The sequence below is a fragment of the Ornithorhynchus anatinus genome, chromosome 11, assembly GCF_004115215.2.
Source record: "Ornithorhynchus anatinus isolate Pmale09 chromosome 11, mOrnAna1.pri.v4, whole genome shotgun sequence".
Lineage (NCBI taxonomy): Eukaryota > Metazoa > Chordata > Mammalia > Monotremata > Ornithorhynchidae > Ornithorhynchus > Ornithorhynchus anatinus.
In genome coordinates this window covers 19,556,165-19,573,851 of record NC_041738.1, presented here as the reverse complement: position 1 = coordinate 19,573,851, position 17,687 = coordinate 19,556,165, and the positions used below count along the sequence as shown (strand labels likewise).

The window sequence follows — 17,687 nt, the reverse complement described above, 5'->3', positions numbered from 1 at the left end:
CCACCGCGACCAGCCCCTGCTTGGGCCTCCCTCTTCCCCCCGACCCCTCCACCCCCTGAGATGGACCTCCAGCATCTGCTCCTTTCCTCCCTACAGTGAAGCCGGTGGCTCCAGCCTGCAGAGTGCCCCAGTCAGTGCCGGTGGGCAAGTTGGCCATGCTGCACTGCCAAGAGAGTGAGGGCTACCCCAAGCCCACCTACAGCTGGTACCGCAACAATGAGCCTTTGCCAATGGACTCCAAGACCAGCCCCAAGTTCCGAAACTCTTCCTTCCTCTTGAACCCTACAACTGGCACTCTGGTAAGATCTTTCAGCTTGTTGTGGGCGGAGATCAAGTCTGCAAACTCTGTTGTATTGTGCGTATTACAGTGCTTTGCACATGGTACAGGCTCAATAATTACCATTGATGATGATTTTTCTGGCGGATGGGGAGGGGCTTTGGCCTGGGCCTAGGACCCCCGATCTGTCGGAGAGTTATTAAACCCTCTGGCTGCCACTAGGAGAGTGACCCTGAGTCTGAGGATCCTGAAGTCCATCCTGAATGGACACCCTGCTCACCTGAAAGAGGCCAGGCCTAGGTAGCAACCCATCTGGATTGCTACAGCACTGAGAGCCAAGGCAGGTTTCACTGCCAGAGAACTGTTGGTCTAGTTGCTCGGTTTGGAGTACACACCTTGTGCACAACTCCGGCCTGGGCATCCGAAACAGAACTCCTTATTTCTCCTCCCCCGGAGTTTTTCCTCACTGTAGACAACATCATTATCCTCTGTCTCTCACGAGCCTGTAGTAACCTTGGCGTTACCACCTTTCTCATTCAACCCACATAGTCAATATCTTTCATCAAATCCTGCTGTTCCACTGCCCCTTCCAAACACGCTGATCCACATCATATCCTGCTTTGACTGCTGCCTCAGCCTCCTCACTGAAGTCCCTGACTCTTGTCTCTCCTTCTCCAGTCCATACTTTACTCTATTGCCCAGATAATTTTTCTAGAAAATGTTCAGTCCCTAACACCCCATTCCTCAAAACCTCCAGTGGATGGGTAACCACCTCCACACCAAACAGAAAGTCCTTACCGTTGGCTTTAAGGCACTCAGTCAGCTTGCCCGCTCCTATCATACCTCTGATTTCTTACTGCAACCCAACCCACACACTTCACTCCCCTAACTCTCTGCACCTTGCTTGATCTCATCTAGCCCACCACTGACCCCTTGCCCGTGTCCTCCCTTTGCCCTGGAACTCGCCCTTCACAATTCCAGTAGGCCAGCACCTTTCCCACCTTCAAAACCCTACTAAAATCATCTCCAGAAGGCCTTCCCTGTCTAAAATTTTCCCTACCCATCCACCACTCTGCGTTGCCTGTGCCTTGGATCTGTACCCCTGAAGCACTTGATGGTCCTCCCACCCTCAACCCCACAGCACCAAAGCCCTTTCCCCATTTGAATTTTATTTTACTATCTCCCCTTCTAGACTGTAAACTCCTTGTGAGGCAGGGATCCTGTCTATCAACTCTATTGTACTGTCCCATTTGTTTAGTTCAGTGCTCTGAACACAGTAAGCACTCAATAAATTCATTCAATAGTATTTATTGAGCGCTTACTATGTGCAGATCACTGTACTAAGCTCTTGGAATGTACAATTCAGCAGCAGATAGAGACAGTCCCTGGCCAGTGACGGGCTCACAGTCTAATCGGGGAGACAGACAGCAGAGCAAAACAGAACAAAACAAAAACAAGACAACATTATCACGATAAATAGAAACAAGGGGTTGCCATAGGTTGATTGGATAAAATAAATGCCATAGATTGATTGGATTGTCTCTTATCTGTTCCCGAATTGTACTTTCCAAGCACTTAGTACAGTGCTCTGCACACAGTAAGCTCTCAGTAAATGTGATAGATTGAATGAATGAATGATTGGTTATGAAGGTTACTACAGAAGAAAGCACAGTCCTTGCCCTTGAAGTATTTTCACTCTCAAAGAAGAACCCAGACAGATACAACCATACAAAGACACTCAGCACGGTTGTCCAAAGCATAAAAGATACACGAGTACATACACAATTTATGGATATGTACATAATATGTTTAAGGGGGAAGCAGCCTAGCCTAGTGGACAGAGCACAGGACTGGGGTTCAGAAGACCCAGATTCAAGTCCCAGCTCCGCCAGTGGCTGGCTGCATGAGTTGCTTATCCTCTCTGGTCCTCAGTTTCTTCATCTATAAAACAGGGATAGGTAGACTATGAGTCCCTTGTGAGGCAGGCAATATATCTGTTCTGGGATGTTGTTATTAGATGCAGGTGAGGTGCATTTGGGGCTTCTTCCCGAGGAGAGGGTCGTGTGATCCTTGTGAAGGAGAAAGGGATGTGATTTGTCAAAGAGGAGCAAAGATCTAGGGGGCAACCCACAGACACTAGTGGCCACTAAGATCCCTTCCCCTGAAGGTTTGGGGTGGAACTCAAATACATGTGGAATTTTAAGACCTTATCATTCAATAAATGGTATTTATTGAGCACTTACTGTATGCAGAACCCTGAAAGCAGCGCTTGGAAAGTACAATGCAACAGAGCTGGTAGATAATGTTGGTATTTGTTAAGCGTTTACTACGTGCAGAGCACTGTTCTAAGCGCTGGTAGATGTGATCCTGCCCACAAGGAGCTTGCAGTCTATTGGAAAGGCAGATCTTCTAACAACCCCAGCTCTCTCTGCCACCTTAATTTCCTCTAGGATGTGGCCAGACTACTCCTGGCCTTCTAGGAAGCACCCATTATTCAGTGATCGCTCTCCTGTTTTTTCCCTGGACCAGGTTTTCAATGCTGTCCATAAAGAAGACACGGGCCAATACTACTGTCTTGCTTCCAATCAAGCTGGCACTGCCAAGTGTGAGGAGCAGGAGATGGAAGTCTGTAAGTCATTTCATGGGCTGAGAGAGACCTGCGCTAGGAAGAAGTAGAATAATGGCCTTATTGGTTAGGCTCTGACTATGCGCTAAATGCCGGGGTAGTTACAATACAATCAGATCAGACACCGTTCCTGTCCCACATGGAAATGAAAGGGGGGCAGTCCGTTTGAGCCAGAAAAGGATTTCTAACTCTGGTGGTGGTCCTCTTTCTTGAAGGCTGAACCTTTGTTCAGGGCCTAGAGAGCAACAAAGTTAACTCATTTGGGATCCATCGGCCTTATGGCCCTGTGCGGCTCTCCGTTCTGCCTCCCGTGGTGGGTCAGATTCCTCTAGCTGAAAGAAGACCCAAAATGCAGTGAAAATTCATCGTGGGAGAGGATGAGACAGTTCTGGGTAACAACTGCATATGGAAGAAAATATTCTGGCTTGCAGTGTTTGTCTCCAAAGAGTTCTCCCCCAAACCAAGACTAATCCAGAAATATTTGACTCAGAGTTGAGTGCTATTTGATCTCTCCCCAGAAATGATAGAATCAGGGAAACCACAGGTTGGATGCCATTTTCAGAGGCCATTTAGGTCATTCCTCTTCTCCCGGGGATTCTGTGCAGGCCATTCCTAATTATAAGGAAAGTGAGCGAGTTTGGGGTAGCAAAAGTCAAAGTGATGTAGATAGTCAGATAATAATAATAATGTTGGTATTTATTAAGTGCTTACTATGTGCAAAGCACTGTTCCAAGCACTCGGGGGGAATACAAGGTGATCAGGTTCCCACGTAGGGCTCACAGCTTTAATCCCCATTTTACAGATGAGGTAACTGAGGCCCAGAGAAGTTAAGTGACTTGCCCAAATTTGGGAAGCAGCGTGGCTCAGTGGAAAGAGCCCGAGCTTGGGAGTCATAGGTCATGGGTTCGAATCCCGGCTCCGCCACTTGTCAGCTGTTTGACTGTGGGCAAGTCACTTAACTTCTCTGGCCCTAAATTCCCTCATCTGTAAAATGGGGATTCACTGTGAGCCTCACGTGGAACAACTTGATTACCCTGTATCTACTCAGCGCTTAGAACAGTGCTCTGCACATTCATTCATTCAATAGTATTTATTGAGCGCTTACTATGTGCAGAGCACTGTACTAAGCGCTTGGGATGAACAAGTCGGCAACAGATAGAGACAGTCCCTGCCGTTTGACGGGCTTACAGTCTAATCGGGGGAGACGGACAGACAAGAACAATGGCAATAAATAGAGTCAAGGGGAAGAACATCTCGTAAAAACAATGGCAACTGAATAGAATCAAGGCGATGTACAATTCATTAACAAAATAAATAGGGTAACGAAAATATATACAGTTGAGCGGACAAGTACAGTGCTGTGGGGATGGGAAGGGAGAGGTGGAGGAGCAGAGGGAAAAGGGGAAAAAGAGGGTTAAGCTGCGGAGAGGTAAAGGGGGGATGGCAGAGGGAGTAGAGGGAGAAGAGGAGCTCAGTCTGGGAACGCCTCTTGGAGGAGGTGAGTTTTAAGTAGGGTTTTGAAGAGGGAAAGAGAATCAGTTTGGCGGAGGTGAGGAGGGAGGTCGTTCTGGGACCGCGGGAGGACGTGACACGGGTCGACGGCGGGATAGGCGAGACCGAGGGACGGTGAGGAGGTGGGTGGCAGAGGAGCGGAGCGTGCGGGGTGGGTGGTAGAAAGAGAGAAGGGAGGAGAGGTAGGAAGGGGCAAGGTGATGGAGAGCCTTGAAGCCTAGAGTGAGGAGTTTTTGTTTGGAGCGGAGGTTGATAGGCAACCACTGGAGTTGTTTAAGAAGGGGAGTGACATGCCCAGATCATTTCTGCAGGAAGATGAGCCGGGCAGCGGAGTGAAGAATAGACTGGAGCGGGGCGAGAGAGGAGGAAGGGAGGTCAGAGAGAAGGCTGACACAGTAGTCTAGCCGGGATATAACGAGAGCCCGTAACAGTAAGGTAGCCGTTTGGGTGGAGAGGAAAGGGCGGATCTTGGCGATATTGTAGAGGTGAAACCGGCAGGTCTTGGTAAAGGATAGGATGTGTGGGGTGAACGAGAGAGACGAGTCAAGGATGACACCGAGATTGCGGGCCTGAGAGACGGGAAGGATGGTCGTGCCATCCACGGTGATAGAGAAGTCTGGGAGAGGACCGGGTTTGGGAGGGAGATGAGGAGCTCAGTCTTGCTCATGTTGAGTTTTAGGTGGCGGGCCGACATCCAGGTGGAGACGTCCTGGAGGCAGGAGGAGATGCGAGCCTGAAGGGAGGGGTAGTAAGCGCTTAACAAATAACAGCATTAAGTGGCGGAGGCGGGATTAGAACCCATGACCTCTGACTCCCAAGCCCGGGCTGTTTCCACTGAGCCACGCTGCTTCTCCAATCTAAATGCCAAGACTGAGTGTCCTCTAGGGCAATGTTAACTGGTCATTTCAAGTGCTAGGCCACATCAGAGAAATTCAGAGTGACATGTTTCCATCAAATTTTCAAATGAGAATCATCAATTCCTCAGACTATGCTTTTTTTTTAAATTAAAAAACCCAGCCTTAGCCTAGTAATAGAAATGAAGCCAGGTTTGCATTTACTAGTTCCCTAGCCAAAGACTTTCAGCAAGGCTGCTTTACTTTGGCATTTCTTTCCATCCTTGTCCTTAACCTCAATCAATCAATCAATCAATCGGTTTTATTGAGCACTAACTGTGGGCAGAATTTGGGAGAGTATGGTAGTGGGTAGACTTGATATCTGCCTCAAGGGAGGAGTTTACAGTCTTAGGTGACATAAGTCAAGCTTATTTCAGTTCTTCCTTTCTTGTTCCAACCATGTTCTGCTTAAAATAATGGTGGTATTTGTTAAGCACTTACTACGTGCAAAGCACTGTTCTAAGCTCTGGGGGGATACAAGGTGATCAGGTTGTCCCACGTGGGGCTCATAGCTTTAGTCCCCATTTTACAGAAGAGGTAACTGAGACTCAGAGAAGTTAAGTGACTTGCCCAAAGTCACACGACTGGCAAGTGGAGGAGGCGGGATTAGAACTCATGACCTCTGACTCCCAAGCCCGGGCTCTTTACACTGAGCCACGCTGCTTCTCTAAGAACACAGAGACCACATCTTCAGTAGGCAGAAGCCATGGGCCGGCAGCAGGGCTTTTGCATTGATGTTTGAGTATTCACTGTTCGGTTCAGTCACGTTGCAGCTTCACGACCGTGGCCAGAACTCTCTGGTCCCGTCCCCCATTCTGGTCCATGTGTTCTTGATTGGGACGCAGGAGAAAGGATGAATTTGTGGGCTAGTTTTGGAGCCTTGTGCCTCATCATTTGGAGGTCACCTTCCTCCAGCCCGTCAACTCCTGAGTGAGGGATCAAGTGCCATGGCGTCTCCTCCCAATCAACCAGGGACATGGTTCTGCCTGCCTACCCCACCCTCGGCAGGTAGCTCCCTCCGAAGTGTGCTGGTAGAAGAGCTTGGTGGGCCTGATAATAATAATGTTGGTATTTGTTAAGCGCTTACTATGTGCAGAGCACTGTTCTAAGCTCTGGGGTAGATAGAGGGTAATCAGGTTGTCCCATGTGAGGCTCACAGTCTTAATCCCTCTTTTACAAATGAGGTAACTGAGGCACAGAGAAGTTAAGTGACTTGCCCATAGTCACACAGCTGACAAGTGGCAGAGTTGGCATTCGAACCCATGACCTCTGATTCCCAAGCCCGGGCTCTTTCCACTGAGCCACACTGCTTCTCTTGGAGAAGGCCCCAGTCCAGTTGGTGTGACCTTCAGCCACATGAGTGAGGGTTATCGTAATCCCCCATTTACCCCGAGGGAGAGCAGGAACCCAGAAGGCCCCATTAAAAGACCAGGCAGCTGCTGGGGGGGTTAGTGCCTTCCAAACCCTGGGCGGCAGTGAAAAGATCTCCCTGTTGCAGTCTGCACTCTGCTGCTGCTGCTGTCAGTCAGTCAGTGGTATTTATTGGGCACTTGCTGTGTGCAGAGCACTGTACCAAGCACTTGGGAGAGCACGATACAACAATAGACACCTTCCCTGCTCACAATGAGCTTACAATCTGGTCTTACTTAGACTCTGCTCCCGCCACCACCACCACCCAAGCTTTCAGGAACCAAAGCAAAGTTGGACCGCTTGTCATGGGGCAAATCACAGCCAGGGGTTGAGGAAATCCTGATAACCAATTCAGGGCTCTGGCTGGAGACGCCCTACCTCAGGCCAGGGGCTCTGAGGCCCCCTGCCCCAAGCCCTGGGTAAATGGCAGTCTCCAGAGGCTGGGAGTCCCATGAGCCCAGTCCCAGTAAGGAGAAGGCCTGTCTCGAGAAGCAGCATGGCCTAGTGGAAAGAGTCTGGGCCTAGGAGTCAGAAGACCTAGGTTCTAATACTAGCTCTGCCACTGGTCCGCTGTGTGACCTTGGGTAAGTCCCATCACTTCTCTGTTCACTTCCCAGTTACCTCATTTATAAAATGGGATTTAAGACTGTGAGCCCCATGTGGGATGTGGACTTTGTCCAACCTGATTACCTTGTTTCTACCCCAGCGCTTAGTATGGTACCTGGCACATAGTAAGCATTTAACAAATGCCATTAAAAAAAAACAATCAACTGGAATGGGCTGAGAATTCTCTGTGCTTACCCTTCCAAAGATTGGGAACTCCTGCCTCAGACAGGCTTGGCGGGAGCCCTGGGAGGTAGAGGAGGGAGAAACACAGGAGGGAGGGGGCTGCCAGGAGGATCTCTTTGGCTCCTGCCCCTCCCTGGATCCTGCACCCTCAACTCATCATGATCTGCTATGTTTGAACTGCTCCCTCTTTTCCAGATGACCTCAACATTGGTGGGATCATTGGCGGTGTGTTTGTAGTCCTGGCTGTCCTGATCCTGATATCACTGGGAATTGGCTGTGCCTACAGAAGGGGCTATTTTGTCAACAGCAAGCAGAATGGAGAAAGGTGAGCCCTGAGGTAGAGCAGGCTGTCTCTCTCCTATCCCCCCTCCGCCCCCTCCCATCCCTCGCTGGCAACTCAGAGGAGCCCAGGGTACCCGGGATTATTTAGATCTAAGGGACATCCTCCTCCCTCCTCTCCCACCCCCTACGGCAGGCGGGAGGACCAGGGCCCGACTGAGTTTGCAAATCAAGGGTTTGTTAGTAGCAGCCCAGGAACTAAAGCTCAAGGCCTTTCTTTCCTCAGCTACAAGAATCCAGCCAAGTCCGATGGCGTGAACTACATCCGGACAGATGACGAGGTAAGGGAGGCGGCTGAAGCTGTGGAACGAGATAGACATCCAACTTGGGGCACGAGGGATCCCCAGGGGAGAAATTCAGCAGGGAAGCCATTCCCTGGCTTGAAACCAAGAATGAGTCATTCAGGAGCAAATAGAAAAGCGAGCTAGAAACCAGATCTTAAAAAACCTGGGCTCCTGCCCCCAACCTCAGCATCCCAGCAGGATTCCCCCTCCGTTCTCCTTTAGGAGGTCAGAGGGGTCTGGTGGGCAGGGATAACAGCTTAGCCCTCACCAAGAGATTCTGCTCTCATCCTACCTCTCAGAAGCCCTCAGATGGCATCCACATTTGGTGGGGGGGAGGGGGAGACGTGCCTTAGAGGCCTGGCGTTTGGATTTTACCATAAAACAATTTCCCTGCATGTTCAGGATCCTTCCTTCCTCCTTCCTCTCTCTGGCAGCCCGGGCTCGCAAGACCCTGGCAAGCTGGGTTGCCGGGAGAGAGAGTCATTGGGAACCAAGAGCGGGCAGTCCCTCCTGTTATTCAGCTCATTGGTTTTGCAGGGCGACTTCAGGCACAAGTCATCGTTCGTCATCTGAGATCAGACTGGCGGCAGAGGACACATGCAGATACCTCTGTTGGGAACTCCAGTTGAGAGCCGCTGTTCAGCAAGATGCACTTGGAAAGAAAAACTCTTGCAAAAACTTTTTTCTTTTGCCAAAGTTGATCACTGTTCCGTTCTCAGTTTTAACAAGCAATGAATTAAGTGAATTCCCCCCAGGATGGACACAGCAGTCATGGAGAGGAGGAGAAGAGATGAATGCCTTCAGTGAGTTTGGTCGGCAAGTTCAGAGACTGACTGACCCCACCAGTGCCCCCACTGCCCTTTGGGTATTTTAAAGAGCTCTTCTAGTCCAAACTTCCCCATGCTATGGTTTAGGGTGGGAGGGCTTGGTCAGGCCTGGGCCTGGTCATCATGGACAAGGAAAGCCAATTTGCGTGCCATTAGTCACTACCCAACTAATGTAGAGGAGAATGTTGGGTGGGGGTGGGGCGGGGAGAGGGGATGGGAAGGAGGCACCATTGTATAGCACCAGCTGTTTAGGATTTGGGGAACATGGATCGTGATTGGATTCTGCTGGCACAGAGTGGGGAACTACTGTGCAGTGGACTCCACAGAGATGAGGCCTTTATGCAACTAACCTGTTTGAAGTCGACCAGCTCCGTGCCAGCGTTCACAAATCCTAATCAGCGTGACAAGGATCAGCCCAGGAATTGATTTGTTCAGTATTATGTGAAAATGACAAAAATCAGAAAAGTCACTGGCCTGCAGGATGTGGGCAGACTAATTCTGACCTGATGTCAGCAGGTCCGCCTGGGTGGGTTTAGCATTTGAGAATAACCTTTTGAGGGAAAAGCGAAGCCACCTATCTGGGCCAGATTTCAAAATGGTACTTAAAGGGTTTTTGCTTTTCTATGGTTCTGGTTTGATTTTTAAAGATTCTGCAGTCTAAACTTTTGCAAAAAGATATATTTTGATTACTGCATAGGAGGTAGATTTCTATTTAAACTGTAAATATGTCAAGCCAACAATGTTAACTAGTCTAGCTATTTTTTTAAAACTCACGAGGAGGTCAAGCCACTTCAGTGTTACATGGAGAACATTGAGCCTTCAAAGCAGCTGCTTGAGAGAAACCTTCCCAGCTTGCAAACAGATGACCCTTCTCCCCAAAGGACCAGCATTTCCTGAGGCCAGAGCAGCCTGGTAAGCACTACCGGGTGGAACGGCGTTTGCTCAGGGACCCAAAATACTCTGAGACAAGCTGTGCTCTTTTGTACTTTTTGATAACTCCCAGCTGTTCCCCAGAAATATCATAGGGTCCCAGCGTGGCCTTTGGAGTGCCTCTTCTGACTGCCTCAGGTAACAAAGAGGAAGTAGCTCTACTTACCTCCCTGTTTATAGGAGTTGGGGGGTATGAGTTGCTCCCCATACCCTGATTGGCCTGGATCTTCTGAGGACTGGGCTAAGAGGCTGCTTGTCCCTAGAGCCCATCATGTCTTGGAGCCTTGACTCCTTTAGGAATGGCGAGATCAGGCACTTGGTCTAATGGTTTTAGGATATCTTTCCAGGCTAAACTGTGCTGGAAAGTTAAGGCTCTTTTCCTGTCCTGACAGCCCCTGACCCGCCTAAGAGTTCAGCGCAAGATTTGGGCAATCCAGGCTGCCAAACTCTGGTACCTACAGCTGTTTGTTTTATATTAGTTTAATTATTCATGTGTTTCATGTGAAGTGCCTGAGGCCAGAGGGCAGTTTTAGAAACCAAATCTTGAATTAGGATACTGTTTTTTTTAAAAGCAAATGAATTCCATAATTACTCTTTGCTTAGAGAAAGCAGGCCAGACCTTGAAGATTCTGACTCACTTCACAACAAGCCATTGTGCACTGGCAGCTAACCGGCCCTTGGAAGGGAATTCGACAGTGAGGCTAGCTAAGGCAGAAAGTCCACTGTGAGGCAAGTCAAATGCCTGCATCAAAAGCATTTTTGCAATTTTGATTTTAAACTTTGATCCACCCCAAACCACTGTTCACTTTTGTGAGAGCTCCAGAAAAGGCCCAGTTCTCCAAAGCTGTCAGCCTCAAACACATAACTGAGCCTGATGATCCACGGCATGAAGGAAGGGCTTTGATGCAAGGCGTTTCTCTCATGGAATCCCTTCAGTATGGGGGGCGGGAGGGATAGAGGTATTTTCCAGGATGGTTTCATGTAGCAGAATCAAGTCATCTTGTGATTGAACTTGTAAGTTTTGTCTTAACTTTTTGTGCTTTGACAGGATTTCTTTTTTGAATGCTTGAAACTTTTGACTGTCTGGGTTATTTTTAAAGCGTTCTATTCTACTCTGCCTTGGGTTTTTCCACCAAATATTAGTTTTTGATAGACATCTGAATAGCTGTTGCTTCACAGTACCTGTCCTCTTTTGCATTTATTTGAAACGTTTAGAGGTGGGACTGGCCTCAATCAGATGGAGGTGCTGGGCTCCGTGAGACAAGATGGCCACCTCCTTTGGTTGCCATGGTGATCGGGTAGCCTCACCACCTCCTGTTTTATATATAACAAGCTTCCCACCCTGCCCCTATATCCTGTCTCAGAGAGTGGCAAAAAGACAGGTGGCCTGAAAAGAAGTAGCCTGTTGCTGAACAGGGGGTGGGGGCCAGCCCAAGCTTTCTGACACGGAGGTGAAGATGTCATTTTTTTCAGATCTGAAATGTGACAAAGGGTGGGCGTTCAATAGCCCACTAAAGACTATTACTTAGATCTTCGGGAGGGAAATTGCTGTACAAAGATAACATTAAAGCTTCGTACTAACAATTATGTATACAATTGATATTTCTGTGAAAAGCTTGGGGGGGGGGTTGTTTTTGTTTTTTTTTTTTTAAAGTTCAGCTTCATCCTGGCTTTTTTGATTTCTACCAAAGGGACCTCCTTCCCTGTGTCCTTGATTGCCATTCACTAGTGTTTGGCTCCTGGGAGGGAGACACAAATTATGTATGCCAGCCACTGGAAGTGGGGGCGTTCCACCACAGGAAGGCTTCCCTACCCAGGCTTTCTAGGAGACATTGGTGCTGGGACTGGAGATGTTTCCTGAGAAACGTCCCTGGGAGGCAGACAACTAATGACAAATCTGTTGCCGTCTCACTGGTTAATATCATTTAAAACTCTGGGGTGGAGAGGGAGGTGTGTAAGAATGACATACCATTCCTCAAGCCCAATTTCCTTTTGCATAAGAACTAACCCGATCATTTTGCTGCTGTATCAGGATTAAACGATGACCCACCTGATTTGGCCTCTTTAGTCATTTTTCTCTCTGCCCTGCTCACAGTAGCGGGAGTGAATTTTCTCTGGCTGGGTGCTCAGATTGCATACTCTGCCAGCGGATGAAACTCTGTGGTGAGAGCGCTTTATACCCCGGGGATCATGGCAGAGGCTGACAGATTAGCAGCAAAGAAGATATCTGTAATAGCAATAATAATAATAACGATGCTATTTGTTAAGCGCTTACTATATGCCATGCACTATACTAAACACTGGGGTGGAAACAAGCAAATCGGGTTGGACACAGTCCCTGTCCCATGTGGGGGCTCAAAGTGTCAATCCCCATTTTACAGATGAAATAACTGAGGCACAGAGAAATGAAGTAATTTGCCCAAGGTCACTAAGCAGACAAGTGGCAGAGCCTGAATTAGAACCTGCTACCTGACTCCTGTACTCGTGCTCTAACCACTACAACATGCTGCTTCTGTAGGCGCTGGGGATCCTAAGAAACCGTTTTGGTGGGGAGCATCCAAAAAGGAGTCCAAGTATTGGTTATGAGGTGAGGACATTCACTGGCAGAATGGCAGTCAGGAAGCAAACAACTTCACTGTGGATCCAAAGGAGAGAGGGGGAAGAAAAATAACGAAACTTCACAACTACAAACGGAAAGGGTTTTTATATGAAAGATTTGGCTTTGTTCTTGCTAAGCATTTTACATAAAATGAAATGGCTGGCCAAAGTGCTGTTCCAATAATAGAAATGTTCTATTTTAAATGCTGGAAGGGTGTATTTACACTTAACCTGTATTGCTCCATAAGAAAAAAAAAAGCTGTAAACTTCTGGCTTGCAGTTACAAGAACAAAAAAAAAAGATTACATTTCATGAAAATGTCACAAAAATTTGTCATTAAATACTGGGAAATGTATTCCATGAAGAAATCAGAGCCAACTCTTGAGGGCTTGATTTCCGTTGAAAAAGAGAAACTAGGGTTAAATTGTATTTTTGTGGAATGCACTAGAGAGCTGGGATACAACTTACTAAGAGATGCTTGGCATTTCCATAAGGAACCAAGTCACAATACTAAACCTCAGCCCCTTCGGTGATAAGCAAATCTGAATTGGCCAATGCCTTCCATTTTGTATATTCAGTGCATACAACCTCCAGGAGGGGCCGGCCGGCTTAAAGCAGAGGAGACAGCATATGTTCAGTTCATCAGACCAGACTTTTTCGATGAGACGGAGAGAGGTGGGAGGACAATCCTTCAGCGGGTTATTACTTCCTCCCTGTAGAGGACGGAGAGGTGTGCCCAAGACTGATCTCTTGAAAAAAGTGCAGGGAACGGGAACATTTTCATAAGCACTCCTTCTCGGCTTTCAGTGACACACTACTCGGAGATGGGATGTTTTAGTTAGCTGACTTCAGGGGTGGTTTTCGCAAAGGCTTCCTGCCGGAGGGCGGGTTGCTTTCTCTTCTGGCTGGAGAGGTCACATTCCACTGCTGAGGCTGCGGAATCCTGAGTAAAGAAAAGACCTTTTCATTCTGTAAAAGGCTTCGTGACCCCCCAAAATCCTCCTCCGTGGAACAAAGAGGCCAAGAATTGTAAGCAAACTTACGGCTTATCGGGTAACGACATACACAAAACGTCTCTCTGCTCTGTGGATCCCGTTTTCTCTGAAAGGGAACCAGAGTCAAAGCAGTCCAAAATTCCTGAAACTCAGACAGTAGGTTCTGTTCCAATTAGGAGGAAGCACAGACCCAACTTACCTTTTCCTGAAGAAGACACATGAGGGCCGCTGATAAAACTGACCCCAGCTCCAAAGGTCACATTATTAATGGTACCTGGAAAAAACACACGTAAATACACCAAGGTTAACAAAGGCTGTGGGCTCTGAGGGATGAATGCAGGTACCCTGCCTGCTTCAAGACTAGAAGCGCGTCAGTCTTTAGAATGAACCCGAGCCTCCTTTCAGGCTGGCTGAACCAGGGCTTGATGGGCTCCTTCCTGCCTTTTGCTCCCAGATCTAGTCCATAATCTACATTAACCTTCATTAAACAGCATCCAATGGGCGAGTTTCATTAATGACAAGAATTTTACCTTTCATCATCCTTCCCACACATACAATTCGGTTCCTCTCCTGGGCAGAGATGCCAACTTTCCATCGGGAGTGTCGGGGCAAAAAGGCAGTGGGGTAATAGGGATAACGGAGACAGCGTTGGGTGTGACAGCGTTGAAACTGCAAACGAGCTGGAACGCCACCGTTTTGGGTCTTTTCTGCCCTGATTGGAAGTCCTCGATGCAGGTCAGAGACCCTGGAATGAGTGAGGTAGGCTGGCAGTTCAGCTGAGCTGGGAAGGTGTTAATGGGCCACTTCTCCAAGCATTGGTGTGAGGGGGTCTTTGGAAATGGGCATTTCCTTACATATGCCTTACCCTATACACTAACTATCCTCTCTGGGGGCCAGAGAAAAAAGTCTTCAGCCTTGACATGGACCATTCATCAATATTTCTTGAAGCTTTAAGTGCAACACCCATCATATGGCAGAATTATCCGGGACCTCTCCCAACTTCCAATCTCCTAGCCAGATCGTCTCCAGATCTGATCCAGATTCTGAACAATGGTTCCTTTTCATTTAGCCAACTGGAGTAGCTTTGTTAGGACCGAATACCTATGGTGGGACCAGAGAAGCCGAAGCTACCGTGTGTGTACCATCTGGTACTGGCTAACCAGTCTTTTTACCCGGCGGCTAGCACCACAGAACCTCACAGGGTTGGTGGAGGAAATGGGTATTTTGGAGCACTGGGAAACAGAGCCAGGTCCCCTCTCCAACTCACCTGGTAGTTCTTACAAGGGAGAGAGATGAAGGCTGGGGCTCAGCCCCAGGAATCGAATAAGTGAGACTCTTACGGGAGGCAAGAGAAAAGAAGAGAGAGGAACGGGGCCGTGTGATCTGGTGGCCCCGGCGGGCTCTCTCTTTAGTGCGCAGGCAGCTCTGCATACACAAATCCAAGCAATGACAATGTGATGTGCGGGGCTTCTTTGCTGAAGAACCCATGCTGCTAGGAAACCGACCAGGAATTGAAATCTGGGACTCCTGGGGATTAGTGTACTAAAAGGAGATACATTCCCCTGTTTCCTCAGCATATGGTACCAGACTGCTGAAATAGAAAGTGCTTTGTGCCTGCCCCTGGGTGAGATACACAGCAGATGAAAGAAAAATTCTTCAGTTTGAATAGCACTGAGCTTTTTTGCCTGCATCAAATTACACCTGCTTGCCGTGTGGAAACCCAGAAGCCTCACTGCATCCCTGGGCTGGCTTTTTCTAACTGCAACTGAAGAGAAACGGGTTCTCCACCAATCTCTATCCTCAAGCAAAGGGGCCCTAGCAAAGAGACTGCAATGAGGGCCCAACGTTTGGGAGCCAGGACAGAAATCTTCTCCCAGAGAACAGATTATCTTTCTCATCTTCCATCCCAAAGCTAATACAGCAGGCAGGATGCCTAGGACTTGCGAACGGCTCTACTAGTCCAGAGCCTCACTGGCCATCTCCCTCCAAGGAGTTCTCTCACCATTCTCAGGTTGTGACACAAGAGATGAGAATCTGGGAAAGCCATAAACAAGTTGAGCCTGTCCCGAGCAGCTCCAGGCTTCTTCACAGGGGCTTGTTCCCCTGAGGTCTTACCCTCACTGCAACCCTCTCAGGAACACGTGCTTGGCTTTTGCACAGTTGGTTGGTTTGGATGAAGCCCCTCTAGCCCAGAAACTGGGAGCCAGCCTGAGTTATTGGGACCCATCCCCCATGGGCAGGGCTGGCGGTATTGCTGACACCTTGACGGCTGATTCCGGTTCGCTGAGACGGCTGCCAGTGCAACTGCTCAGAGAGCAAAGGACGGTGACAATAGGAGCGTGGGGAAGTTGGCCTCAGGTCATGAGGCTACGGTAGAGCCGAAGTACAAGCCTGGGCCTGGCTCCCCAACTCGCTCAGATTGGCTCTGGCTTTATCACCTGGCTTGAGTTTAGCCATGCTAATCTAGGGAATAGGGTGGTGGTGGGAGGGAGAGAGGAAAGCCGGTAGCCTCCACCCATTCTCCTACCCATCCCACTTTTCCCACACTCTTTACTGCCTATCTTTCTCTAGTCATAATTATCCCAGCTGCTCATTCAAGGGTCAGCAAGTAGCTTGATGAAGAGAGGCCAGGTCAAGAGCACTGTGGCCTAGGAAAGAACATGGGCCTGGGAGTCTGAGGACCTGGGTTCTAATCTTAGCTCCACCACTTGTCTGCTGTGTGACCTCATTGGTAAAATGGAGATTATAACTGGGTGACTCTGGGTCACAGACTGTGGCCAGCGTGATTATCTTGTATCTATGGCCAGCAACTAGAACAGTGCCTGACACACAGCAAGCGCTTAACAAGCACCATAAAAAAAAATAAGTAAAAAGAGGAAACCCAGGGAAGATGGTGAGGAGTTACGGTAAAGGTAATGGGGAAACAGTAACAGGGAGAGGGAGATCCCTGGGGTGGGGAAGAGAGACAGAGAGACAGAGAGAGAAAAGGATGGAAGGACGGGGGTGGAAGAGAGAGATTGAGAGAGAGTGCCAAATGCTCCCATTCAGAAGCAGTATAATCTTGCACCCCTCCATGTGGAAAACTAAATAGCAGACCATTTGGAAACTGTCTCTGACTTCTGAGAATAATAATAAAAGTAATGATGGCATTTGCTAAATGCTTAATATGTGCCAAGCAATGTTCTAAGCGCTGGGGGGGTGATACAAGGTAATGAGGTTGTCCCACATTGGGGCTCACAATTTTCATCCCCATTTTACTTCTCTGAGGCCCAGAGAAGTGAAGTGACTTGCCCAAAGTCACACAGCTGATGAGTGGCGGAGCCGGGATTAGAACCCACGACCTCTGGCTCCCAAGCTCCCACTGAGCCGCGCCAAGCTAACCCATAGGACGGATTGCACTTCTCACAAGAAACCCAGCTTAAGTTCCAGTCGCACCAATCTGCAACTTGGCTTTACAAATTTCATGGGACCCAGATCTGATTGCCATTGATTTAACAGGCAGAGACACCAGCTAATAACTTGGATATAATACAAACTTTGCAATGCATGATTGAAGCGAATCACTCCGTGTTTCCGTAGCAGAAAACAAAACAATTACGGCTTCCCCAACGACCACTTCAGCTCCTATTTAGAAGAAAGCACTTTCTCGCAGAGAAGACTTCATATGTTATTAATACCACTTCATCAAGATTTCCGATTCCATTTTAGAACGATCTCTCACTGGCCCCACAGCCCGTCTCTTCCTGTCGTGACAGAATAGGGTCTTGGCAGTTCCCCGAGGGGCAATCTAATTTGGGCTGGCGGAGGAAAGTCCCATCGGCCTGTGGCTGACAAAGCAGCAAGCACTTCCCCAGCTCAGGCGGAGTTAGTGGGCCTGACTGCTCTGTATTCCATCTTGAGATTCAAGAGGCGATACAGGCAGGCAGGGATGGCCTTAAGAGGGAATCTAGCCTACTGATTCAGTGTCCAATGCATTGGGAAGGAGATTCTACCATCTCTCCTCTTCCACCCCGGATGCCCCGACCCTAGCCTCTCCTCACCTAAGCCCCATGGCACTTAAATGACCATATCCTCATGCTCTGCCATTTTCCCCTATCGGTAATTTACTTCAATGTCCGTTTCCCCCCTCTAAACTGTAAGCACGAGGTGCTTGGGAGTCGTGTCTACCAACTCTGATGTAATGCATTTTTTCAAGTGCAGTAAGTGA

At 48.6% G+C, this 17,687-nt stretch overlaps 2 protein-coding genes across 3 annotated transcripts in view; one reads left to right on the top strand and one right to left on the bottom strand.

Annotated features, from left to right (window-relative positions):
- Window positions 1–11,941, top strand: part of JAM3 (junctional adhesion molecule 3) — a 76,214-nt gene extending 64,273 nt beyond the window's left edge. The window contains exons 5-9 of the mRNA XM_029075462.2: window positions 97–299; window positions 2,807–2,906; window positions 7,703–7,832; window positions 8,073–8,127; window positions 8,668–11,941. Coding sequence (XP_028931295.1) covers window positions 97–299; window positions 2,807–2,906; window positions 7,703–7,832; window positions 8,073–8,127; window positions 8,668–8,703 — 524 coding nt within the window. The 3' untranslated portion in view covers window positions 8,704–11,941. The remainder of the gene's footprint in view (window positions 1–96; window positions 300–2,806; window positions 2,907–7,702; window positions 7,833–8,072; window positions 8,128–8,667) is intronic.
- Window positions 11,942–12,572: 631 nt separating this feature from the next.
- The window catches only part of NCAPD3 (non-SMC condensin II complex subunit D3), a 102,164-nt gene continuing 97,049 nt past the window's right edge, over window positions 12,573–17,687 (bottom strand). For both annotated transcript variants that reach the window (XM_029075524.1, XM_029075523.2), the window contains exons 33-35: window positions 13,680–13,754; window positions 13,529–13,586; window positions 12,573–13,428 (exon numbers count right to left, since the gene is read on the bottom strand). In XM_029075524.1, the coding sequence (XP_028931357.1) occupies window positions 13,320–13,428; window positions 13,529–13,586; window positions 13,680–13,754 (242 nt within the window). In that variant the 3' untranslated portion in view covers window positions 12,573–13,319. The remainder of the gene's footprint in view (window positions 13,429–13,528; window positions 13,587–13,679; window positions 13,755–17,687) is intronic.